This window comes from Falco naumanni, chromosome 7, assembly GCF_017639655.2.
Source record: "Falco naumanni isolate bFalNau1 chromosome 7, bFalNau1.pat, whole genome shotgun sequence".
NCBI lineage: Eukaryota > Metazoa > Chordata > Aves > Falconiformes > Falconidae > Falco > Falco naumanni.
In genome coordinates, this window is record NC_054060.1 from 18,719,001 (window position 1) to 18,744,713 (window position 25,713).

The window sequence follows — 25,713 nt, forward strand, 5'->3', positions numbered from 1 at the left end:
TTTTTCCTTTCTGTCTCTTTCAGAGAAAATGGTAGTGCACATTGCATTGTGTTATTCATTGAGCTATCTAACATTTTGTGGCTTTATTGATAGATAGTTAAAAAGTACTTTGAGAATCTCAACAGGAAGGTGGACTTTAAGTAGGAAGTAGGACAACAATTAAAAGCAGAAAACTTTAAAAGAAACATTAATTGCAATTATAGTCTGTAACTCTCCGTTATGAGTAACGATGGAATCAATCCATTATTGCAAGTAACTCCAGGAATTTCTTTTTTTATGCAATTTAACCATAACTGAAATAACTGCATAAAATGGGTACCGAGGGCTTTGCAAAATAAAATGTATATTTGCATTTCAAACTCCTGGTGTGAAAATTTCTAATTATAAATTTGTATATGTTAGATCAGCAGGAGAGGCTCTGAGTTTCTGTAGTAATCCTATATTATCCATGTATCAAGAGTGTTAAGTGGCAGCAAACAGTTGTATCGATGGGTTTGATTTGAGAAGTGATATGATGCTTGTGGCTAAACCAAGCTGGACATTCAGATAGCTGTATGTGTTATGTCACTTCAAAAGAGTAACTGTAAACCACAGTAGCTCCAAATGCAGCAAAGATGTATTGGCCAGTGAAAGATGAAATACTGCTCAAGACAAGAATTGTACAATATATATTGGTTTGTATATTGCATATAAGGGGACCTATGACTACTGAATATAGTTTGATATGCATCAAGGTGTTTCAGCCTGTGTTAGCAGGTTAAAATTTTCATGCTAGCTGTAATGCCCAAAAAAGAGAGCTTGAGAGTTACAGGATGCTGAGCTGAGTTTGTCTCTGTAGAATCCAATGGTGAAAGCTAGCAGATAAAAGAAAGAGCTCTGAGGAGAAATAGGTGATCAAGCCCGCAGGTCTTACTAAGTCTGGTTCTGAAATATTTGACATGCATCTGGCCATTTGATAATCTTTGCTATAAATGGGTTTCATGCCTTAGGGATGATGAAGGCAGAATAGATTTTAATCCCCCTGGAAAGTGAAGGCTATTACAAGTTAATTATAACAACTCATTTTTGTAGCAATACAAATGGGATTTTATAACCTTAATGACCACAAGTGTGAGGTCTTGTTCAATTTGTAACTCTGCAATTATTCCCAAATCCCACAGGATTAATATTCCGGCTGATCAAGAGTTATTGGAACTTTTTTTCTTCCTCTGGACCCTGTCAGCAGTTAGCCTGAAGATGGAGAGGGGATTTTGATGAAGAAAAAAAAAAAAATCAGCCTTGTATTGTGTCCACATTTAGGCAGTTTGTTAAGGTAAGTCCAGGCTACCCACTCCTGCAGGAATTCTTCAATAATCTGCTATTCTGTGAGGGCAGACATACTTCCTACTCCATGTATTGTGTGCTCTGTTGCCCATCTTGTGACTGTTGATTCTGTGACATCCTGTTTCACTTTTCCCACAGCATAACAATCTTTGGGTCTTCTGGGAAAAAAAACCCAACATTTCAGTAATGCTGGCAGTGAGGAACAAGTTAGTCTGCAAAAAAATGAAGAAGGTGCCTACACTTTAAATTTCTTGCAGTTTCTGTGTAATTATATTAGCTGTTTCACAACAACTATTGCTCCAGATATTCATACTATAGTGTCATCTTGTAATTAACTTGCTGTGCCTTTGGATTATTGCAGTCACAAAACACTGGCTGGATTTGAACTGAAAGCTCAGCAACCTGGTCAGCTTATGTTCTGCTACCACACTGTATATTGTCTATAAGCAGTGTGTATGACTGTATACCTGTTGTGTGGTCTGTCCAACTGTAGTATACTGTTGTTTTAGCCAAACCAATTTCCAAGTAGTGATTTACTTTCCATTTCCCCCATCCTGTTTCTGTAAGTTAGTGTCACATCCAAACCCCAGAAAGCATGAAATGCTCACAAGAGCGTACTATGACCGTTGCAGGGAAAAAGAGCTGTAAACTGTAGCAAATCTACTTCAAACGGTATCAGAGTCAGAGGGGTAAGGTCATAGGTCCCGGCAAACAGGGACAAGCTGAAACAAAGCAGTCACTTCTTGGCTTAAGTCTCCATTGGGGGTGAGAGAGAATGGAATATGAGCTGCAGCCAGAAATAAATGTGGAGCTTGCCCTAGGCAAAGACAGATGCTGGCCAGGACAGCTCCTTTCAGAGCAGAGGAGAACTGTTGCTTGCTAGAAGCCTGTCACTTTTACCACTGTTGGTGAGGAGTCTATCGTGTTGAGGCTGAAAAGATAGTGGTCAGAGGTGTCCTGTCACAGGAGAGCTATCAAGAAAGCAAACTCGCAATTCAAGGACCTCCTGAGTCAGAAGTTGTAGACATATCTTCATGTTTTATAGCCCTCATAGCTTATCTTCCATGACTTTATCCAGCTGCTTTTTGAGAGCATTTATACTTTTTGTAATTGGAGTATTCTCTGCCATAATTTAATTTCACACATAAATGTGGTGCCTGGCTTACTTCAAATCCATTGTTCCCAAGCATAGGAAATAACAAACAGCCATTCCCCATTCATTTCTGCATACCAGTCATGATCTTCTATGCCTCTGTTGCCCATTCCCCACCACTGTCTTTTGTCCAAGATGAAGATCCCAATTTATCCTGTCTTCATCCAAAATAATTCTATAACTCGGAGGTTTTTTGCAGCCCTTCTGTGTGCACCTCATTGCTGGAACATCTCTTTTCCTTTTTCCTGCCTGGGGGTACCAGATGTTCACTCAGTACTAGCAGCTGGCTTTATAATCCCTATAGTTTATCAGAGCTTTGGGGATGGAGAAGAAGTTATTCCAAATGTTGCTTTCATGCAAACAGCGGTATTGGTTGATTTATTATTTTTTTCTCAGTCTCACTTCTATGTGTTCACCTCAGCTTTGGCAGAGTTTAGAGATTATGAGGTATTTTCAGCTGTTTACTATGCGCACAGCCTACACATGGCTGAAGTGACTGCAGGTGGGTGCATGGGATGCACATCCAACCAGCAAGGCAGAAAACAAGTTAGACTCCTTACTACACTTGTGCGGTTTGCAGGCTAGGGGGAAGGGAACAAGGTGATTCATAGAGTACGCAAAAAAAAAAGCTGGGGGGAAGGGAATGAGATGATTCACAAGAGTATCCAAGAAAAAGCAGACTACTAACCATGCATGCAGGTTATTCTTTCTTGGAGGATTTTCATTTGAGGATGTGCCAAAAGTAGAAGATGCTGCTGTTCAAACACATAGTTCTAAATCCAGGTAGACATGTCCTGCTGCTGCTTTCCAATAAATGGCAAGAGCTGCTAGTAACGTAGAAAAAAACCTGAGAAAACTGTATTTTTATTATCTTTATATTTGTAATATCCATGGACAAGTCTTTTCCTCACCTGCACCAATACAATTTCCATCAAAATTATCAAAATTCTCAAAGTTGATGCAGACCTTGCAAATTCTCCCAGGGATCTGATGATTGTGCCTTGCTCTCGTGCGCTGTGGCATATGGGAAGGGAGGTCCTTTCCCATAGTGTGGCACAAGTTTAGTCTCTGTGCCTGTTCTTAGAAGGGCGGTTCTCCTGCCTGTGCCTTGCAGTGACTAGACAGCCCTGTGTACACACCTTTTCCCAGAGGGGAATGAAGTCCTGAAGGCATAACGTCTCACTAACCAGGAGAATCTCATAGGTATATGAACTCCTTCCCAGCTGAAGCCACAAAGGCCACTAGCTGGCTGCATACCAGAATTTAAATTGAGACATTTCTGCTCACCAGAATGACCAGGAACAAGTAATGACCACTGCTAAGGTGCAGCCCAGTGGGTAGGCAACATACCCATGCATTGTGAAGGAACATGTTTCTATGTTCCTGTTGCTGAAGATAAGCCTATTCTGCACCTGCAAACCCACTCTGGAAGCAGCATTACAACCAGGAGTTAAGACAGTGGATGATTCAGATGGAAATGGAGTTCTTTGTAGGTTCAAGACACCTTCGCACAAAAAATATTGTTTAACTTGCAGCCAATCTTGAGTTGAAAGAAATCCAAATACAAGTAGTTGTTCTAACTCATGTACCTTGGGCTATGTTACCTTCCTCAGGTGGAGGAAAGAAGAGTAGCTAGGAAAGCAACAGAAAAGATGCTGAATACTAACTGCAGACCCTTCATTCCTCTGGGTCTGGGCAATGCTTTCTTCCTCTCTTCCTCAGATCCTTGGCATGTTGATAGCTCAGTATCTTGTCCTGGGGAGAGGGAACTGAGAGGCTGAAGAGAACAGACCCACTGTACAGTGGGTGAGGCACTGGTAGTTGAGTGCAGTTTCCATTTTTCCTATGCAAGTTACTTCCCTCTCTTCAGCATTCTGCAGATCAGGAACCCGCGTGATCATTAACCTCATAATGGGCAAGGACATCGCATAGCCATAACTGCATTTTCTCCCCGTCTTAATTATTTCAAGGTAATTACATGGAGACAGAGGATAATCTATTTCAAAAATGCTGTTGTAGCTATTTGATCTGCAATTTCTTTCAAACAAAAGCATCTCCTTTGCTTGTAACTCCTTTGATTACAGAGGCACATGCTGCTTGTGACCAACACAGGAGGCTGCAGGTGAGGATGGCTGTGCGCCGAGGCCTGTGAACAGCCCAGCAGAGCCATGGTGTTCCTTTAGCCCGGACGCTGGAGGAGCTGAGCATCTGGAGTGCTAAAGTCCGTGCCTGCAGCCTGGCTCAGGGCCAGCTCCCTCCAGTGCGCCAGACTCACCACCTCCTTGGACCTTTGGTACTAAGGCTTCGGCTGTCACTCGGGCAGTGCGCTGCGGCAGCCTTGTGCCTGGCACGCCAGGCCGCCGGGGGCCGGGTGCGTGCTCATCGCTCCGGTGCCCGTTGCGGGAGCAGGGCTAAGGGGCTGACCCGCCCGGGTGGCTCACGCACCGCTGCCGGGGGGGAGGAGGGGGCGGCAGTGCCCTGCTTTCACGGCGCTCAGGGGTGGGTACCCGAGAGCAGGCACTGAGTGGCCTCCAGTGGCTCCTGCGAGCCCTGACCCCCCAGTTCCACTGCCCGGAGGGGGCTGAGTGACACGTGGCCCCGTCCGGGTTCCCCCCACCTCCCAGCGAGCCCCCCTGCCCATGCTGCACCCCAGCGCTCCCGGGAGCTGCGGGAATGACACCTCGGCGTCCCAAGGACACATTTCTCGCGGGGCGGCGCCCCACGGCGACTTTGTCCAGTCCCGCCCCACGCGAGGAGCCGGCGCGGGGTCGCCGATTCCGCGGGGGCGGGGGGGAAGGCAGCCCCGGCAGCGCCCCCCGCGGAGCCCCGCTCCCCCCCCCCCCCCCCCGGCCCGCCCCCGCCGGGGCAGCCCGGCCCCTGCGGCCGCCCGCGGCCATGTGCGCGGGGGCGGAGCGGCGCCGCCGGCCGGAGGGAGCCGCAGTCAGCGCCAGCCCGGCGGCCCGCGGGGATGCTGCGCTACAGCTCGGGGCTCACGGTCACCGCCACCACCCCCCGGAGGCCGGCCAGCGACGGCGGCCGCGCCCGGCGGAAGGTGCGCGGGGCAGTGCGGGGGGGGGCAGCGGGGTGGTCCCACGGGCGGCGTCGTGGGGCGAAGCGGCTGTTTGACGCCCCCTCCCCCCCACTTATAGTTTATCTTCGGAACGTAGTCTTTTTTTTTTTTTGCTTTGGTTGTTTACGGTGTTTTCAGGTGGTGCTTGCGGTGCGTGAAAACATCTTTTTGCGCGTTCGTAGTCGGTGCTGGGCAATGCAGAGCTTCGGGGGTGTCCTGCAAGGCTTTTGGAGCTTCGGGGGTGTCCTGCAAGGCTTTTGGGGGTGCAGGTCCTTAGCTGGTGGGAAGCCTGCGAGGAAGGTGTGCGTGTCTTGGAGGTTCGCCCCTACTCCCCAAAACGCCCCTTGGTATTTACAGCCGAGAACTTGCCTATTTGGGCTCTACCGAACATGAGGAAGCTGTAATGATTTAGGTGGCAACGATAATTTAGTTTTATAATCAGTTCCTCAAATACAAAAATAAGATTTACTGATGTCTTCTTTTGTAATTTTCATAAATTAGATAAATAATGATGTATTAATCTGTGGGGAGTTGCTTCTAAAAAGTTGTTACAACTTGGGCAGGTATGGCAGGAATGTCTCTACAGCCACCCGGCTTCCAATAGCCCTTCTTTGCTGCTGTAACCGTGCTGCTAGCATTGTGAGGGCACATTCCATGTGTGAAGAAAGGAATCAAAATAAGCCAAAAACTTCCTCACGAAGAAACACAATCATGTGCTCGTGATGCTTCTTGAATGATGCAGTGATTGCTTTGACACTCCAAAAATATGAGCTTATAATTGAAACAATGGAGAATGTCGTGTTTTACACGATAACAGGAGGGACAGGCTCTTCCACAGAAATATCTTTGGCTTTCATACAAAAGAAATTAACTATGTATGTGGAAAAATTAAGATGACTTGGAAATGATAGTTGTGTTCCCATCGAATTTTCCTGTTTTAGTATTTCTTAAGGAAGTTAAAGCTAAGAGAATTTGTGTTTAAGTGATAATTTTCTTATTTTCATCCCCATGGTTTATTTCCCAGGGACAATATAAAATGAACTGTATTTCATACATTCTCTTCAGAAAACTGATAAAAACCTAATTTGCGAATAAAACCCACTGGGAAGCTGCTGTTCCTCTTTTATAGTGTAATGTGACTCCCTTACCGTGAGTTGTCAAGAGAGGGGAGGACAACAGTTAGAATAACTGCTGAATAAATGAAAGATGTGTGTCACATTCCTGTGTGCCTGTGGTCACAGGAAAAGTGCCTTTTAATTGTGTGGGGAACCTCAGAGTAGAGATTTCATAAGTGGAGCATGCTAATCAACAGATAAACGACCAAAGAAAGTACTTTCTTCTTTGTCTTTTAGGACTGACTGAAGTTAAACACTCACTCCTTTTCTGCTTTCACCTTCAAAAGTATTAAAACTAACATTGGGTCTTAGGCAAAGGGAGTGATTTTTGGCCATTGAGCTGGTAGGTTAGCAGATAGTTACTCAACAAACGTGTTAGCCCTAAACCATTCTCTTATCAGACATTAGAAAGATCAACAATATTCAGTTCTGGTGATGTTAGCTCTGAAGTTGATTTGAAGCAAGACCAATATTGAATCACATCTTCCCTGTGGAGGTACAGTAAAAAAGCTTAGAATGGGAGTGGTTGTTAGCAGAACAGCTTGTATGTTTCTGTTGCTGTACCAGTAACTTTTGGTTATTCTATAAAAACATTGCTTGTTCGTTTAATGTTAACTCTGTAACTATTACATAGTTAATATGTTATATATAGTTATATATATATATGTTATAATAATAGTTAATAGTACATAGTTAACTATGATCAATGCCTTTCTGGGTGCTTTGTTTTTTAGAAGGGGTGAAGAAGAGACTGAAGAACTATTCAAACTGAATCTGTTATCTGTATTTGTTTTAAGTTGCACCTACTGAATTGAGTAGGATGACAAACATGAATGTGGATTGTGGATCTGGGCTGTGAATTCCTAACATTTTTAACTAACCTAGATCGGTTTTTTTCTTAACTGCTCTATTGCGGTAGCTCTTATTTATGCTGTCCTACTAGCCTCTTAGAAATTTGGTGAAAGAGCATGTCTTCACCTCTTAATTTCCACTGCACTCAGCAAACCTTAGCTGTCCAGTGTTGTGCTGGGCTGAACCTGTCAGTCTTTGTTTTCCTGTCTCCATATTTTTTTTCTCAAATGATGTCAGATGAGCTTTGGAAGTACCGCTCGTGGGTTGTTGGTGTCAAAAAACTAGGAGTGAACATAAAATGTTAGCACAATTAGGATTACTGATATTGTTGGCTTGTCAAAGCTATAGATGCTCCAAATCAAGCTAAAATCTGTAGTCTGGAAAATCTGATATCTGATTCTTCTACTCAGTATTTCTTTTTAAAAGTTGCGGTCACAAAGTTACAATGTCAATGACATACAGTTAGGGTGGGACCCATGTCTGTCCTCGTTTTTCTTCATTTGTTCTTACTGTCAGTCAGCAGTTCAAGGAAATTGAATCAAAGCTTTTTTTCTGCTGGGGGAGTTCTCTTTCATTCTCCTTCCCACTTTCTCTTTGTGTAACCCACTTTGTTTCTGGAAATCACTCCTTCATCCTCAGTTGCACATTGTTCTGCTGCTGTTTGGCACCGAGTCAAGGCTCTTTCTGTTACAATTTCATTTCCATTTTAAGGCGTTGCTGCAGCAGTATTTTGCTGTTGGAGGAGGGCTTGCTGTGATTTCCATGTGAGCCTGCTCATTCATTTGGTCAAATAAACTTGCTGACAAATGGTACAGTGCGTTGTTTATTCAGGAAGCATTGCATAGCAAGAACAGTATAGGTGCAGAACAGTATAGGTGCAGTATTCATAACTGCTTCTGGAGGTTACAGGAAAAATCAGTGCCTGTTGTTTTTCCCTTCCAGTGTTTGTAGTGTTCTTGATTTTTAACAGATTAGTCTGTAGTTCTGTCCTTGGGTAGAGTGCATCATCTGTGGCCCAGGAGGTGCAGAGTGAATGGCTACTTTATAAGTTTGCTTCTGTTTCCCTAGGGATGCTAAGGAAGTCCTATTGTTATAAACAATAGCAAGAGTAGAGCCTGCATAAGTTTTTCCTGGCCAGGAATTGTGTGGTACTTTACTACTGCTGTACAAGCCTCACTGGGCGTAACTTCAAGGGTAGAATCCTTAGATGATTGCCAGTGCCACGCTCTGTTTGGCATTTGCATGCAACAGGCTGCAAAGTAAAACATTAAAACTTTGTGTCAGAAATACTGCCAAAAATATTGTACTGATTTCAGGTGTTTTAAAAGTAAGGAGCTAGCATGGAAATGAGGAAGCGGGGAGGGGGGAAACATGATTCAGGGGAGTAATAGAGAACACAATGTGAAAAGGGCAAGAAAAAGTGTTTAAATTATAACAACCCCTTGATTGTACAGTGGTTTTATTCTCAACAAATTGCTGCTATTAATTTATATTTCTAAGCTAGTTATGATTTGATTGCCACCTGTACTGGGCTTCTGTTATTCCCTTCATAGTAACCCTGTAGCACGTCAATTGCTGTAATGTGACAGGCAGTCATGATTCACTAACTGGTATACACGTACAGGGATAATTACTTATTCACAGTCACTGCACTGTGAATCTGTATGTATGTTGGCTATAATTAATCCCATACTAACAGGCAAGCCATTTGCCGGCTTCAGAGAATCATACACAACTCCATTTTTCCAAATTTTTGAGTTGCCAGTCGTTATCTGTTTCTATCTATTTCAGGTATTTTTCATGTTTTCTCCTAACAGTCCTTTCATTCCTTTTAGTCCAGTTTTTCTTCATTTGAGATCACTGTAAGAAAAAGTTGGCCTCGTCTATAACTTCCTGCACAGCACAGCACAAATCCAGTTCTATTTCCTATTTATGGGTCTGGTCATTGTTTGCCTACGTGGAGGAGTGCCAGACCCTGTTTCCCTTCTCATTGTCAACAGACTTCTTTTAAGAGGAAAGAGCCTTGCTAAGCTAATAGGAAGAAGGAGCAGGCAGAAACTGAGATTAAATAGGTGAGAAAAGGTGATATTAATTACCTTATGAATCGACTAACTCCAAAGTTGAGGAGTATTTATGTTAATATATCTTGATAACTAACTTGTAAGCAGGAAGCACTTCCAGCTTATGCAGTATATGGGGAGAGTTTAGTGTTCTCAGAAGAAATACAGCAGTCAATCAGTGTCAAAAGCCAATGTGCAAGGATTCATCATTTCATTGTTTCAGAATTCTTTAGAAAATATGAAAGCATAACCACCTTTTATACTAAGTTTCGGGGAGTTTTTGTCACTTTCTCTGTGGCTTCTTCTAGATCTGCTAGCATACAACTGAATGATGAATTACTGGTGAGGAGTCTCCTGCACAAAAAGTAGTCTCCACAGATGTGTCTAAAGAGTAGGTTGTATTTCACCTTGATATTATGGACCTCTCTAGCCAGCTCACATATACTATAGGAACTTTATCCGTATCTCAGGACACTGTTCCTTATTGGGGAAAGGCCTTGCAGACCTAAAAGACCAACCTGAGAGAGGAAGATGGAAGGCAATGTGAAGTAGCTTTTTTTTTTTTTTTATACAGTTGACAGCATACCAGTAGTCTGGACACTGTTGATTTGTTGTCTCAACAGATTTAAAGAAAGTATGGAAGAAAAATAGTGACGTTTCTGCAGGTCTTTGTGGATAGTTCTTGCAATTGCTTTTGCTTAGGAAGAAGAAAAAGTTAAAGCTTGTTTGAAAAGCTGAAAAAGGTCTGTTGTTTGGCAACAGGGAAAACAGGAATCTTTGTCATGATGCTGAATGGTGCTCTGAGGAGGTTATGTTGTAAAAAGCCTTGAAAGTGAAGTTAACTTAATTGATATGAGAGACAGTTGGAAGAAGCAGATTATAAAATGGTTAAATTTGGGGTCTGTGAGAAGGAGTCTGCCGCTGTTCTCTGAATGCCTGTGAGCAGAACATGATTGCCATTTTCAAGGCAAAAGGAAATGCTGTAATGACTAAGATAGAAGCTGTGAGCTTGGGCAACTGCAATTGAAAGGTGTATTTCAGAGAGAAGGTACACATTCAGCATGACTGGAGGTAAGTAGCTAGGAGAAACAAGAGGGATCTTGATCAGATTAGATTCAGGGCTATAGAAGAACAGTGGTGATGGCCCACAGTAATCATGAAAAAGATATTTTAGATGTTTTGAGGAAGAGCTTTAAGAGCCCTGTTTGTTGTCAACAGACGGCTGGCATTTCAGGGGAGGATAACTGTGCAGCTTCAAATCTGGACAGACAAATTTCTTATTTCATCATTTGCTTTTCTCTGTGTAGGACTTACAGTTGTTTTCCTCAAAAGTGTCTCATGAGTAGGACTAAGACTAAAAGTTTTAACAAAGTTTCTTGTATGAAATGCATTGCTTTAAAAATGCCATTACACTGAAGATATCTCAGTCAAAAGCAAGGCAAACTGCAACTGGGAATAAAAGATATCAACCCTACTGACCTGTTTCCTCGGCAAGAGAATGAAATTCTGAAATCAGATAGGAAACAATTCCTCTTAAACTTTCTCTGAAGCATTTTATAGCTTAGATTTTACAAGCAACTTGTATATATCAGATTTCAGTAATACACCTGTTCATATTCAGTTGAATTGTAGTTCTGAGGTATCCTTGGATCAAATACTTGGATATATACTGAGTAGAAGAGAGGCATTCACTCCAGAATACATTTTGTGTTTCCAAATAATCCCTTTTGAAGATTTGAAGTATGCCAAGACTGCAAACAAAACTGAGAAACTAGAAAATTATGTTCATTGTTCTGTTATCTCAGCTCTCAATGTCATTTATGAGTACATAAGAACATGTTGTTGACTGAAATGGATTTTTGCTATTTCAGGTATGTAATTATGGGGATGCCCTTGAATTATTTTTTGCCAGCTAAAAACCCCTCCAAGCTTTAAAAAATAATCTTTTTTCAGTTATGTGGCAGAATGTAGAACATAGTAAAATAGAACTTGAATGTTAGTACAGTTTGTTCTGTAAAGCAAGTTATGAAAATAACTGTTTGTAACACTTAAATCTAAAAGCAAACCTTTGTTTTTCTTTCAGATGAATGTCTGTAGGTTACGCTTAACAGTACCACCCGACGACGGCTCACAGCCTGAGCAGGGAGCAAAGGAACCTGAAAGAAAGAAAAATGTAAGTTTTAACAATCCAAGTTAAATTCTGTATAAACAAGGAGTAAATATTACCATCCACAGAGGCTGATATTAGTTGTTTTGGGACCCCAAAGCCCAGTTGTCTTGGAAGACTGAAGAACATGTGGAAGCTGAGCAAATCAGCAGAGAGCTTTGAGCCTGAGCCTTGGAGTCGGGGATAGCAAAACTGCATGTAAAATAGGACAGTAATAGAGGAACAGCATGGAGATTGTGATTTGTGGCTAAGGTACCTTTAAGATTCGATTATTTAATATTTATATGTTAAAGAGCAGAAAACTGCTATCAAGAGCAAGGTCTTGCATTAAACAGGATCTTGATCCTCACATGAAGGAGATTTTATGTTTCACGTAGGCAACAGGAGCTGGCTTGCCTGGGACTTCAGTGTTTTGCTGTGCTGGCTAATTTTGGTAATGGGTGATGTACTCATAAGAAATACAAAATGAAGAATTTAAGATTGTTCTGAAGTGAAAGTGATTTGAAGGTCATGTGCATAAAAGGCTTCAGCAGGGCAATTTTTTTGTAGAAGCAGGTAGTACGCATACACCAAAAAAATCTTGCAGCTGCTTTGGTGGAGAATTTGCTCTTTAAGAGCCGTTTCAGAGCAATGAATAATGTTTAATTTGTCTTAAGGATGGAGTCTAAAATGGGAAGCTGGACAGGTTCCACAACTTTACCACATTTACACTTCTATAAACCAAAATCAAATAAGAAGTTGGCTAAGTTTACCAGACCCAATGTCTGTATAGCAGTTGGATTTATTTGAAGTAATTTCTTAGTGGTACTCAGAAGTAAAAGTAAATGTAGAATTACTCTGAAAGACAAACATTTTAAAGCAATAAAAATAAATGTAAAGTAAAATGGTCAAGATAAAGATTCCTTCCGAGAGATTTCTCATGCTGGAATCTTGTATACAGTCAGCTTTTCATATGCTGCTTTGGCAGAGTAATAGGTCCTTGAGGATCTATAAATGTTACTTACAGAATGGATTAAAGAGGCCTTAATGCCCACTAATTTTGAGCCACCATTAAACAGTAATAATTCATTTTGTACAGAGGTGTTTACTTGTAGCACTTAAAGCAGCTTCCCCCACCACTTACTCTGCCAGTCTCTTGTCAGTTTGTATCCGATTGCAGAAACCCTCAGAGCATATGGGCCCATTGCCCTAAGAGTAATATAAGTTTGTTTTTGAGGAGGGTAGCTATGGACTCATGGCTTACTCACTTTACTGTGCTGAGTAGCGTAATAATAAGAAAGAAGTATGAATGATTAGGGCTCAGATTATTTGTAGTGACTTCCTTATGTGACCAGTTTTTTTCTCTGTGGAACCTTGTATTTAATGAGAGCTGTATTTCTCCCCATAATACAAATAAAGGCAAGTGGGTTTTATATCAGGTAATTTTAAGGAGAGGTATGAAAGGTAATAAATACATTATTGGGCTCATCTTACATTCCAGTATATTGCACAATGATTTTTAAGAGATGGGTCTTTTTTAAAGGGAGGGGAAAAAAAGTATGTAATATAATTATTGTATGTTCTGAGTAGTTTTCTAAAGTTCAGTGTGTTTACACAATTTAAAGACTTTTAGAAAGCATATATACAGCCTTCAGACCTAGATGGGATCTAATTGGTCAATTTCACAGCAATTACAAAACACAGAATAATTGTGCCATCTACTTGTATGATGTATATATAATAGTACATCTACTTTTATGGGTTTCGTATAATTTAAAAAAATAGCCCTACAGATTGTAGAGTCATAGTGTTTAGGAGCAGCTACAAAAGTCACTGATCATGAACTGGTTTTTAGCTCATGTCTCTAAAACATGTAATATATTGCCTGTAGATTTTTATTGTCTGCGTAATGTATTGCTTTATGTATTTGAATTAGTTACACAGTAACTTAGAGTGCACACAGGACTTTTGACTAGTCATGCTGTGATACTTTTACTGCAAAATTTAATGTAAAAAAAAAAGCATCTCCTAAACGCAGTGATCAGCTATCTCTGCTGATCCACCCATGTTCAACTGACTCAATGATAATGAAATTGCTTAAAACACTTTGAGAATAACAGGTTTTACAAATGTTAGATAATCCTTAACACAGTTCTGTGAGAACTGTGCCCTCTTTTTGTAAATGAGGATAATAGAAACTAGGGAACTGCTCAGTTTTCTGCCTTGTGCTTCACAATTTAAGGTAAAATTGTACAGCTTCACCAAGAATTAAATTTAAATCAAAATTAAATTAAAATCCAAAGCAGGTCTCCTGTTGGAATCTAGAGTTCTGTGCTGTCTTCGAATGCTGAGTATTAAGAAAATGGAAAAATGGGAAATGATTCTGATATTTAAAATGTACTAGTGTGACTTACAGAAATGAATTGCAGGTGTATTTGGGGACTGTACGGTTTTTGCTGGAGCACTCGGGCAGGTCAGGCAGTCTGAGCCTGGCCGCCAGGCACTCTCCTCTTTGGGCAGGACAAGTGCTGGAAAGAGACAGACTCTTCCCTGCCTCTGCTGCTGGGGAGGGAGGAGAGCAGAGACCTTGCTGTGTCAAAGGGAATGCCAGAAAACTATAAATATACCATGCTATGACATTTGGTTGTAATCTCCTCTTTCCAATCTTTCATGAGAAGGAGGTGATTTTGAGCTGCCCTAATGTGACATAGTCATGGCTTACTGACTGTTTGTCACTCTTCTGTATCTTTCTGGGGCTCGGTATCATTAATAGATGTTTCATTTCCAAAATCAGCCAGGGAACTGTACAGAAGCTCTTGCTTTTGCTGATCCTCCCAATAACTTGTGTGGGAGCTGATGTCAGACCAGAACTGATTCTTTATTGCTGATGCTAGTAGCTGTTAGCTTAGCTTTTTTCATCGCAGTCCAAGTTTAGCAGAAAATGTAGGCTGTATTTCATTAAATCTGTATCAGTATTAAGTTTCCAGATTGAATTTTTTGTTGCTATATATCCATGAAATAAAACCAAACCAGTATAAGAGACTAAAACAAAGTGATTGACCTGAGCAGTTTTGTTGCAACAAACCTGCTGCAGATATTACTTTTCTAGGAAGGCCTCTCCCCATCTTTTGTGAAAAACGGTACGCAGGTAGAATCTGATCGCAAAACCTGAAGGGGGAGTGAGCTTGTGCTCCAGTGTGTCAGGTTGGATGTTGTTATTCATATTTAGGGTATAATACCTTGAAAGAAGCATATGAGAACTGAAGTCACAAGTAGAGGCTGGTTGGTTGGTTTGCTTTTTACAGGCTGATAGCCTACTGCTAAATATCTCTGAATTGTTAGCACTTTAGAAAGAGAATCTGAAACTGTCCTGCTTTTGTTCCGTTACTTCTGTTAGTGATGGACAATGGATGACAGTAGTGTGAGGCTGTTTACTTCACCAAGAAGTACAGAGGAATATTGTGCTCGTCAGATTGTATGCAAAATCTGCATGTCCTGAAGCCTGCCTTGTCTTGCATAATAAAGGGCTCCCAGACAACTGTATCGTCCCTGTTTGGGATTGGGCTTATTTTTATCCATGTCAGTCCCTTTCTTCACTGTCATGGCTAAATTTGGAGCTGTCATTGGAAGCTGCAGCTAGGCATTTGAGGGCAGAATATGGAGATATGTATAGACAGGTTTTTCTTTTTCATTTGCACACATGGACAAGAGGATGAAAATGAGATAACACTCTAGAAATTTGTGTTACTTTTCTGTCTTTTTGGCTTTCAACATAGTTTGAGCAGTGTCTAGTCTTAAACTCTAATTGGTACTTTGGCTGTATATATCCTCAAGCTCTTTCATTTTCTTATGTTTTTAAAGCATCACAACCAAAAGGTGAAACTCTTTTTGCTTCCTAAGCAGGAATACAGAAGCATTGCAAACGTCTTTTTCCCCAGCAAAAAAGTAGGCTGTAAAGAAGCCAGAAGGGGAATTTGCTCTTGTATGTGATGGAGAATATCAAGCAGAAGCTTGTGTCAGGCCTGGATCAAAGAATATGAGTGCAATGAACACGGGGCTGTTGTGCACATTGAATCTAGGACAGTGCCTATTTTCTCTGCTGATCTGCTGCTGCCAGCCCACTCCCATCAGCACAGCAGAAGTTGTGTCATAACAAATGTGGTTCACCTGCTACAGGTGGCTGATGTTACTGTTTCTCAGCCTCTCCAACACCGATTGCTTGATTTTTGATGTGTGTTAATTAAGCGACACCTTCATTAAAACCAGCGCTACATGAAGACCACAGAGAGAATTCCACTGACTTCTGTGGATACTGCTGTATTTCTTGTATCTTATTTTCTTTGTGTATAAACATTGGTGTTCTGTGCATGGATTGCATTGATTAGATACACCTTTGTATAGCGCCTATCACTTCTGGGTTTCGAGATAGGCACCTAAATTCTACATTTCAAGGAGCTTAGAAGTTGGAATATGTTAAACGAAGCTTCTTATTTAGTGTCATGGATTTAACAGCACTCATGTCAAAGTCTTGGCATATTTTCCCTATTTTAATACTATCTATATATGAAAAATCCCTAAAGATAATGTGAGTTTCATGGATTGGAGAGGAATATGAAAAAATATGAAAACATAGCTACCTTTTGTTAGAGCACAGTAACTTTCTTTGGTGAGCTCAGTACTATAAATATGGCATTTTACTGAACAGGAAATATGTAACCTAACAATGTGAATGTTCGTGTCCCTTGTATAGCTAGTGAACAAGCAAAAGGTAACTGGATATTTCAGAAACCTCTGGAATGTAGCAGCTGAGGAGAAGATAAAGCCTTGCTTAACTGATATAGTTCTGCTTAAAAGAAGAGTCTTTAAGATGGTGTAGGTTAACAGAGGATCATGATTTAGCATAATTTTAAGGCCATATGAGTACTAAACTCAGAATTGTGATAATCATTACCTTAGATGTCCTTTTCCCTCAAAATAAGATACCTCTTCTGTTCTTCTGCTTCCAGTTTTGTGTCAGGGAGAAACTAAGGTATGGGGGTATCTGACTTTCACTTAACCTGATGGAGCTAGATCAGGAAGCAAATCATCCATCTGTGTTACTTAGCTAATGCCAATAAAACCACAGATAATACAAAAAGCAGCTGACAGCTCATATTTAGGGTTTGTTTTTATAGTGTCTTTGCTTCACCCGTTTCATGCTACTTGTGCTGCTTCCTTGGACAGAGTCATAAACAGGATGCATGGCAATTATCAAGACTTTTGCAACCTCGGGGCGTAGGCTTCTGCTTTAAATATTTGTTAATTAAGTAAACACAGTGCATTTCGTTAGTGCATGCTGTGTGATCACACTGTTCCTGCAACATAGACAAAGCTTGTTCCTGGAAGCTGCTACAGTATTCATGTGTGTCAACATGATGTGTTCCTGCTGTTACTTTGGGATAAGCTAAGTTTGCCTTTTCAGATCAGCAGGTCACATTCAAAGGGATTTTGGAGCACTATTTGGGGCAACAACTGCACTTGTTCCAGTGCAGCAAGGACACAGGCAGGTGGGGAGCAAGAACTTCCCTGTACTCTGAAGCTGGCTGGTATTTTAACCGTAAACAGCAATGGTTAACTAATCTAATGAAACGCTCCATCTTCAAGCACTTTTCTGGTTAGCTTTACAGTATTTACTTGGTCCTAAACACTTGTGTGTATTCACTTATTCTGTTATCATCACTGAGATGCCTCACTGCAGATCAGAGTGGAGACAGGTGAAGACCTTCTCAGAAAAACATCTAAAATCTGAGAGTGGATATGTATGGGATGTACGCAAAAAGAAAGGAAAACATTTGACTTAAACATTCTGTAGTCTTCGGGGGTGTGGAAATCTGGAAGAGGAAACATGGGAGAGAGAGGACGTAACAGGGACAAGGTAGAAAAGGAAGAAACAGTGAAGGGAGAAAAATAAACAAAGATGGGTAGAAGTAGCTTAAGAGAGAAGAGAAACTGGCAGAAAGTACATTGGATGTTTACTTAGTGACAGTTGTGTGGAGTCGTTTGAGAACTGAGCCGTTCAGCAAGGCCTCCTTTAGAGGCAAAGGTGTAACTTTAAAAAAATAGTCACCCAGCAAAGCAACCCATCCACCTCTCAGTCCTGCACTGAGCAAAGTTTTCTGATTGTAACCCTTCCTCTAAGATGAGACTGCATCAGGTTAGCCCTTTTTTTTTGTCAGGGCATACACTGAACCTGAAACATTGAGTGGAAATTAAGAGTTATCAACCAGAGAAAAGGGCGAGTAGAAGGTAAACGTAGCTGGGATAGAACAGTAAGAAGAAAGACTAAAGACATATGAGAGCAGTTCTTTGTATAGCTGTTGGTTCACACAGCTTTATATCAAGCAAGAACTGTACTGAAATTTCAACAGGTGCTTGCCTGGGGATCGTGATAGGAAAGAGGAATAAGGAGGGCATAAACGCAATATCCTGTGTTTTAAGTATCATATAGTAGAACTGCAACATTCAACAGATGATGGAGATTCTTTTAATCTTCTGAAAGAGCAGTGACAAAGGCATCTTGGGAGGCTTGTGCAAATATAGACAACAGGCAAGTTTAGCATTGTTGCAAGTGACATGTAATCAGTCTGGCTTTGTGCAGACTTAATCCTTCATGTACTGCCCATTATGATGTAAATTTAAGTCTGTGCCATGGGTGACTTCCAGCTGCAAACCCATTGGTCTGAATTTGTGTCTCTGTCTTGGGGGGGGGGGGGGGGGGGGGGGGGAGGGAATAATCCTTCAAAGCATTCCTTAGGAATGTAATATTCTAAAAATAAGGAACTTCGTCATACTTTTCATACAGAACTCTGCAAACAGCACTTTAAACAATTCTGCTAATGTTTCAGAGGCACAAAGGATCTTGGTAGTTGCTGGCATTCAGCTGTTCACCTCATAAAAAATGAAAATGGGTAAAGGGTATGGATTTATGAATTCAGTGACTGGTGCCTTAGTAACCTCTAAACAATCAAAGTGATTATTCATTTGCTTATCAGGAAGATGGAAACTTGTATGTAATCCCTTCATCCAGACACAGGGGAGGAGCCATGATGAAACTATCAAAGAAACTGTAAAACGCTGGAAGCAAAAAACCACAAAGAACTTGAGAGTCATGTCCCCATCTAGTTTCTGTATTTTCCCTACTCAAAAAATCATGTGTGGGGTTTTTGTTTGTATGCATCCAAACAGCAGAACAAAACCCCTAATAATACATAATTATGAAATTTCTGATTATCATGTTATGAAGCTTTGTATATAATGTTTTCAAAAAGCAAAATGATACCATGTATAGGTAGGGCTGGTTGCCCAATGTTTTTCCATTAAGTGGTTTTAAGGCTTTCTTTTTAAATGTTTGCTTACAGCTTTTGTTGTCCTTTGCCCGAAACATTCTTTATCAGGTGTCTGCTGTGTGACTGTTCCCCTCCCAGCCTTGCACGCACACACCCAGAGCTTCGGCAAAATGGCGAAGCGATTAATGATACAGTAAAGGAAAATGTGTAGGAAAGTGTGTTGAGAACATCTGTCAGTGCCATGTGGGAAGGACACAATACAAACCAAATGTCTATATTTACCCATTTTTCTTAATGCTAGTAGATTTTTCTGTTGATTTTTCCCTTACCCAAAGAAGTTTTCTCACATGGCCACCGTAGCTGTGTTAATTTAAACTGCTAAAAACTGAAAGTGCTACTGCTTGAGACTGCAGATGCTATCACTGCTCTCTGTCGTGGTAGGGACTGGAGACTGTAGGATGCAGCTGCAGATGGATATAAGATGTTTGATGCAGATGGATATAAGATGACACCTCTGGTATCAAAGAGAGCATTTAGACAATGCTTAGACTCTTACTTTAGCAAAGAATCTCAAAGTTTGTCAGTTTTCATACAGTGTTGTTACTGAAAAACAAAACAAGCCCAAATGTATTTTAAGGTCAGTGTAGTAAACATTCTTAGATTTACCCATATCCTGGTCTATCTAGCATGAGAAAGAAAGTTCAGTAAAATTATCTATAACAGATTTGTCCCCAGCACTGGACTTTCAAAAACACAATGCAAAACTAAGCAGTAAGAGCTGTTTCCAAGATTCTGTCTTAACTTTCTATTCAGAAATAATCAGTAATTTTAGGTTCCTAGTTTGCAAATATTCACAGTTAGGTAAGAATATTTTTTTCTCTTCTTTTTAAAAAGTCATAATGTGGACGTCTTCATGTAAGCTAGTTATTTAAATTATTTGTAATCAAGAAGATAAATTAGTACTTCTGGAGACAGACTCATTTCAGATGATTGCTAGAGAAGGATGTTTCTCTGGGTTGATTAGAAGGGAGGCTGGGTGAGTAGTCAGGTCAGGCGGTTAAATCTCAACCTGCAGAGGGAAATGATTCCTATTGTTTGCATGAATATTTTTCTTACTAAATATATTGATGTGATGAGTAAGAGGAGTCTGCTGCAAAGACTGCCTTAAAGTAAGTCATATAATTATTCTATTCTCAAAATTTCTGCAGATCATTAAAAGAACAAATGTAGGCACTTTTAAAACAGCCTATTTACCTGTCAAGACCTGATTTCAAACTAACGCCCACATGAATGCTGTTTCATAGCTTTGCTTTTGCTCTTACAATGTCAGTTCTACAACTTCTTTACCAGAAATGCAGCCCTGAAATAAATGTTTGATTGCATTGGAGGTCCTCAGCGAGCTTTAAATGCAAACTGAATTTCTACTTTGTTTATCTGCAAGATAAACAGGTATTTTCTGAGCTCTGTTTAAGGAACCTTACCTAAAATGTTTTCATCTCAGTTTCTTCTGAGAACTTTCTAAATTTTTTTTGTTAAACTTGTAGAATTGTATATTTCCTGCAGCAGGGATTTTGAGGAGTGAGGGGCAGTTCTGTGGCTGCAAGAGTTTAAGGGGCACTGTGAGAGCTGACAATGCTCTGGAAGAATGTAGAAAAGTAGCATATGTTGGTGAATGAAAATAAGCAAGGATACCTTTCTCTCTCACATGTCTCTACCTCTACTTGCGCAAATTCAATCTGTTATCTCTAGCGGTACCTATGTCACTTCCATTAAAGCCAGTGGAATTTAAGACATCTCTGTATCTCTATCATTTATAAACTGGTCACTGATCTTCCCAGCAACATGAAGGCTGACAGGGTGCCCCCAAAACATACGGGAGCTAGTGTTCTGAGGTACTGTGGTGCTTTAACTATAGCTGCCTGTCTCTCTTGGCCCTATGTTACTGTATTTTTGTTTGTTGGGTTTTTATTTTAGTACTGATTTAACAATAACTTTATTTTTTTTACTTTTAAGGAGCTGTACCATGTACCAAATGGCATGTCTCCAGGGAAGCTGTCTCATGGGATGGTGTATGGTGTTGTGCACCGAACTGACAACAACCATAAGAGAGAAATGGTGGTTTACGGCTGGTCAGCTGATCAGCTGAAAGAGGAGATGAATTACATTAAAGAAGTGAGTTATGCTTTCAGCTTCAAAATTTGTCGAATGGCCTTTCTATATATTAACACAGAGCTGCTGAGTGTATATGGGATGACTGATGTCTAGCCCAACAGCTGAATTTGAATTGGGAACCTATTCTGAAGCTAAAGGCTTGCATTGTTAGTATTCATATTGGGAAAAAAAGCATGCTGTATCCCCGGGAACTGTGGGTTCCAGACTAGAGGCCTCTGTGCCAAGTGATACTCGCTAAGTGGTACTTGCTTGCTGACTGGGCTAGAGCTGGGCAAGCAAACTGCCAAACAGATCTTGGAGTTCCAGTCCTGAAGCCTTCATGATTTTAAATGTGATACAGAAGAAACTATATAGGACACCTGAAAGGATGAACTCTCTTCTGTCTTCCTCTGCTTCCCCTGTCCCAAATCCCCCAGTTTTGAAAAGGCTCCTAAATTAGGTGACATAGTAAAATCACTTGGGTATATTTTGGGGCAGCCTTAAAATAGTCAGCCTAATAAGGATGACTTTGTACTACTTTCTGTGTGCATGCTCATTTATCATCATTGGCAGAGGCTCTTCTGAAAGGGGGGGGGCGGGGGTGGGGTGGGTGGAAAGCATATCTGGTGCTGCTGGTTTCTGTGCTTGAAACTCAGCATCTCTTTGCCTGTCAGTCCTTGCCTCTTAGGATTTGGCAACAACCCCCTAATAAACCCAGGGCAAATATCGTGTCCGTCTCTTTCCATCCACCTTCAGGGAAGCTATTGGTTGGTGTTATCGTGTTACACTGATTCAAGTGCAAACAAATATGAAAGGAAGGAACACTGAGTCAAGCCAGCAGTGTAAGAGACTGTAATTATGTGCACTCTTAACATCTGCCTGGCCTTTAGCTATCAGCACTTGCTTCTCTCCTTTATTACTCACAGTCTGTTAGCTCCCAGCATTTGCCGCTCACATTCACAGTGAGGGTATGTCACCGCGGCAGCGCAGGCGACGCACAGGAGTTGCCTTGCTGCTGGTTTCCTGCCTGGGTGGTTTCTCTGCCCTGCTGGGGTGGTGTCAGGGGATGGGTGAATTGGCATGTGGCAGGTCCAGCTCCCTGGGCTGCACTGTGCCTGGCACCTGGTGCAGATTGCCTGGACTGGGACCATATCCCTGCCCTTTTCTCTTCATAGTTGCCTTGTGGCATGGAGGGACATGTCCAGGCAGGTGAACTGCATGTCTTGTGTGTGTGTTCAGGGTACTGATCCTTCCAGGAAAAAGCAGGAAAGGCACGGGAAGAGGCATAGTGGCTCTTGCTGTCCCCTCTTCTAGAAGCTGTGTTCAGCTCTGCTAATTTGTGAACTTTGTTCTGCCAAGTAAGTTTCATCTTTAAAAGCAGAGTCTTAAACAAGAGCCTTCAGCTTGTGCTATGTATACGCAGACTTAAATAGACCAAAAATGATGGGCCACGTCAGAACTGCTGATGGTTTCCTCCGTATGAGTCAAATTTGCACCCTGCAAGAGAGTGCATGTATGTGCGTGGGCATACGTGTGGGCAGGGACAGGGTGGGGGGTGCTTCCCTGAGGCGAAGTGCAGGAGGCAGCTTCCTTCCACGTTTCTCGTCCTAAAGGGAGCACATAGTTTGGGGTAGGCTTGTACCTACTCCTTGAACAGATTTGGTGGCCAGTGCCCCTCTTTCTGCACCTGCAGAGGTGCTAGAAACATCCCCACTTCTGTAAGGCCCTACTTGTTTTCCACTTGCGCCTTCCCTAAGCCTGTGCATCGACAAGGCAAGATCACTGCCCTAGATTATCTGCCATCAGCCTGTGTTTGGTATGGGGAGGGAGGAAAAAAAAATGAGTTCAGATTACCTAGCTGGAAGGTAGACTGTAGGCAAACGTTTAACTACTGTTTACAGCGTGTAAGTAGTTACTGCAGTTCTTGAGAAGATTGGTTCTGTGCATGGTTGCAATGGCATGTAAACCCAAGATGGCTCTCAGCATGCCATTTTTTTCTTTTTCTTTTTTCTTTTCTGTTTTAGAAAGGCAAAGTATAATTTATGCCCATAGTTCGTAAATAAAATCAAATTCAGTACTAATCTGTTCTTCAAATTTGAAATTGCATTGGTACATTTGTGCTAATATACTGTTTAGCTAGCTACAAGCCTGAAAGCCTGAAATTAAAGGGTTTATCTTCAAAGCATACTCAGGGAAAGTTAATTAACCACTTTCTAAGGTATGAAGGTGTATTAAATCCGTATGTGGATGCTTTTTTTTCCAGAAAAACATTATATGCTAATTATTAAACTAAATTAATTTTAATTCAGGGTGGAATGAGTAACGGATGATTTAATTAAAATTCATTATTTAAATTATTAATTTACAAGTGTTTAAGTGTGTACAGTTTAGAATTGCTCAGAGATGTTTGTTTGTATCATCCCTGTGTAGATAAGTCTTGAGGCTTAAGTTTTTGTCTTGCTCTTAAGAGTAAATTGCTGTTGATGAAAAGATAGATTAATAACGGAAATTACTGAAAGTAACAGTTAACAATGAAGGACAGAAAAAGATAATCATGTCCTCATATAAACAGTATTATCAATAAGTTTGATAAAGGCATTTGTGTTTTTTTCTGACATCAGGTGAGAGCAACTCTGGAAAAAGTAAGAAAGAAAATGTATGGTGAATATGATGAAATGAAACGAAAAATACAGCAGCTTACGAATGAATTGAAAGTAAGTACACATACATTTGTAGGGAAAGCATATGAGAATAGCTGTCCCAGTGTTATCTAGAAACTTTTTTTTGCTTCAGCAGAACAGAAATAATTTCTCAAACCACTCCATTTCATTGTTTTATGTGACATCTATACTTTATTTATTTATTTATTTTCCCCTCCAGGAACATAAAGTAGGACAGGGATGCTTTTGCATATGGAATTACTAATTGCCTGCTTCTTAGAAATAAAATGCTATCTTGATAACATTGTCTCTGTGTGTTGGTACTTAGTGGAGATGTCTGTACCAGTAAGCTGCTAGGTGAACTGAATAAATAACTTAAATAATTAGGAATAACACGCAACTTGGTGTCATTTCAATAGACTTTGCTCTGTTTTACTGACTTTATTGTTTAAACGCTATAGTAAAAGATGCAGCAGTGTTCTTTAGCTTGACTGTTCTAAAAATCACTTACCTTTTGGTTCTAAATTGAACCTTTCAATGGTCATTCAATGACCTCTTTCTTCTGACATGCTGCTTTAGCAATAAAAGCTGCTGCAGTCTGTAGAAGTATCCTTCATATTAAACTGCTGAGTTCTTTGGTCCAGAAAATCTCCCTGAAAACTTGCTGTGGATTTTATATTCAACATTGATTTTCACAGCCCTGGTTCAGATGAAGCTTGGCAGTTAAACGTGTTCTGACTTCAGGTGACTGGGCCCCTGACTTGTGCTCTTCTGCCATCCTTGTTTAGAGGCTGTCAGTTTCCTGCATGCTGTATTATGTATAAGGATCAGAACTTGCTGTTAAACTGGTACTTTTATTCCGTGGCAATTAGTCTCAAAGAAGAACAACACACAAAAAATCATCCTGACTTGAGAGGAGGAGGCAGAGAAAACTGAATTTCTGTAAACTGTGTTAGATAGCCTTAATGGTGCCAACAAGGTGAGTCAGTTTTGTCGTCTTTGCAGCTGATCCTTACTGAATAGGAGTGCTGATACCCTGCACTTCCAGATCTTCTGTCAGACCAGTAGAAATCCTGCATCTGAGTCTGAACATCTTTCCTAATTAAGGGTTTCTGACCAGCTCTGACAGAATCTCTAGTTCTGCAGCAAATTAGCAGATTGTGAAGGGTTCTTTCTGACGTAAATGGCATGAGACACCCTCCCTGCTTTTTAATACTTTCGACTGCCTGAAAGAAAGCCCAAGTGCTGTTCTGTTAATAATATATGCTTTTTTGTTTGGTTGTTTGGTTTTTGGTTTTGGTTTTAGTTTTACATGGGTAATATCTTTCATACTATTTGAGGATCCTGTTTAAAATCCTTTATATACTCTTTGCTTCAGCTTTGAATCACTATGCTTTTTTCCCCATCAGTTTCCAGGACTACTTTCTGTTCATAAAGTTTGTTTGAAATTTGTACTTCCAGTATCCTGCCCTGGGCAGTATGCTTCTTCGTGCAAGTTCTTACCTTGTAACTTTCTTAATCCATCCAAAGCATTTCTGCTTTTGTTTGTTTGTTTTTTGTTTATATAGGGTTAACAGTAACTACTTGGCTTCTACTCCTTATGCTGACCTAATCTGTGTATGACTTTGTTACTAAACACTCATTGTTCTCCCTATCAGTCCCTAGTGTTCTTACGATTTTATCAAGAAACAAATCTGGTCCCTCTGAGAATGTGAGCTGGGCTGGCCTCCATTAGTAACCTTTTTTTTCCTCTTTATTATTGGATGGTTCATAATTATTTACTGTGTTTGGCTTTTGGTCTTTTCTTAAATGATGTAATTTTGTGCTTTTTTTTTCCCTCCAGTTTTTAAGTGTGTTT

General features: G+C 40.8%; 1 protein-coding gene across 4 annotated transcripts in view; it reads left to right on the top strand.

Annotated features, from left to right (window-relative positions):
* Positions 1-25,713, top strand: part of LOC121091044 (myocardial zonula adherens protein-like) — an 82,371-nt gene that overhangs the window by 13,874 nt on the left and 42,784 nt on the right. Inside the window, exons 2-5 of one of the 4 annotated variants that reach the window (XM_040600219.1) lie at positions 1,161-1,312; positions 11,657-11,746; positions 21,058-21,216; positions 23,817-23,909. In XM_040600219.1, the coding sequence (XP_040456153.1) occupies positions 11,657-11,746; positions 21,058-21,216; positions 23,817-23,909 (342 nt within the window). In that variant the 5' untranslated portion in view covers positions 1,161-1,312. Of the gene's footprint in view, positions 1-859; positions 1,313-5,366; positions 5,529-11,656; positions 11,747-21,057; positions 21,217-23,816; positions 23,910-25,713 lie in introns of those variants that run through there. The other 3 variants (XM_040600220.1, XM_040600218.1, XM_040600221.1) reach the window with 3 other exon arrangements.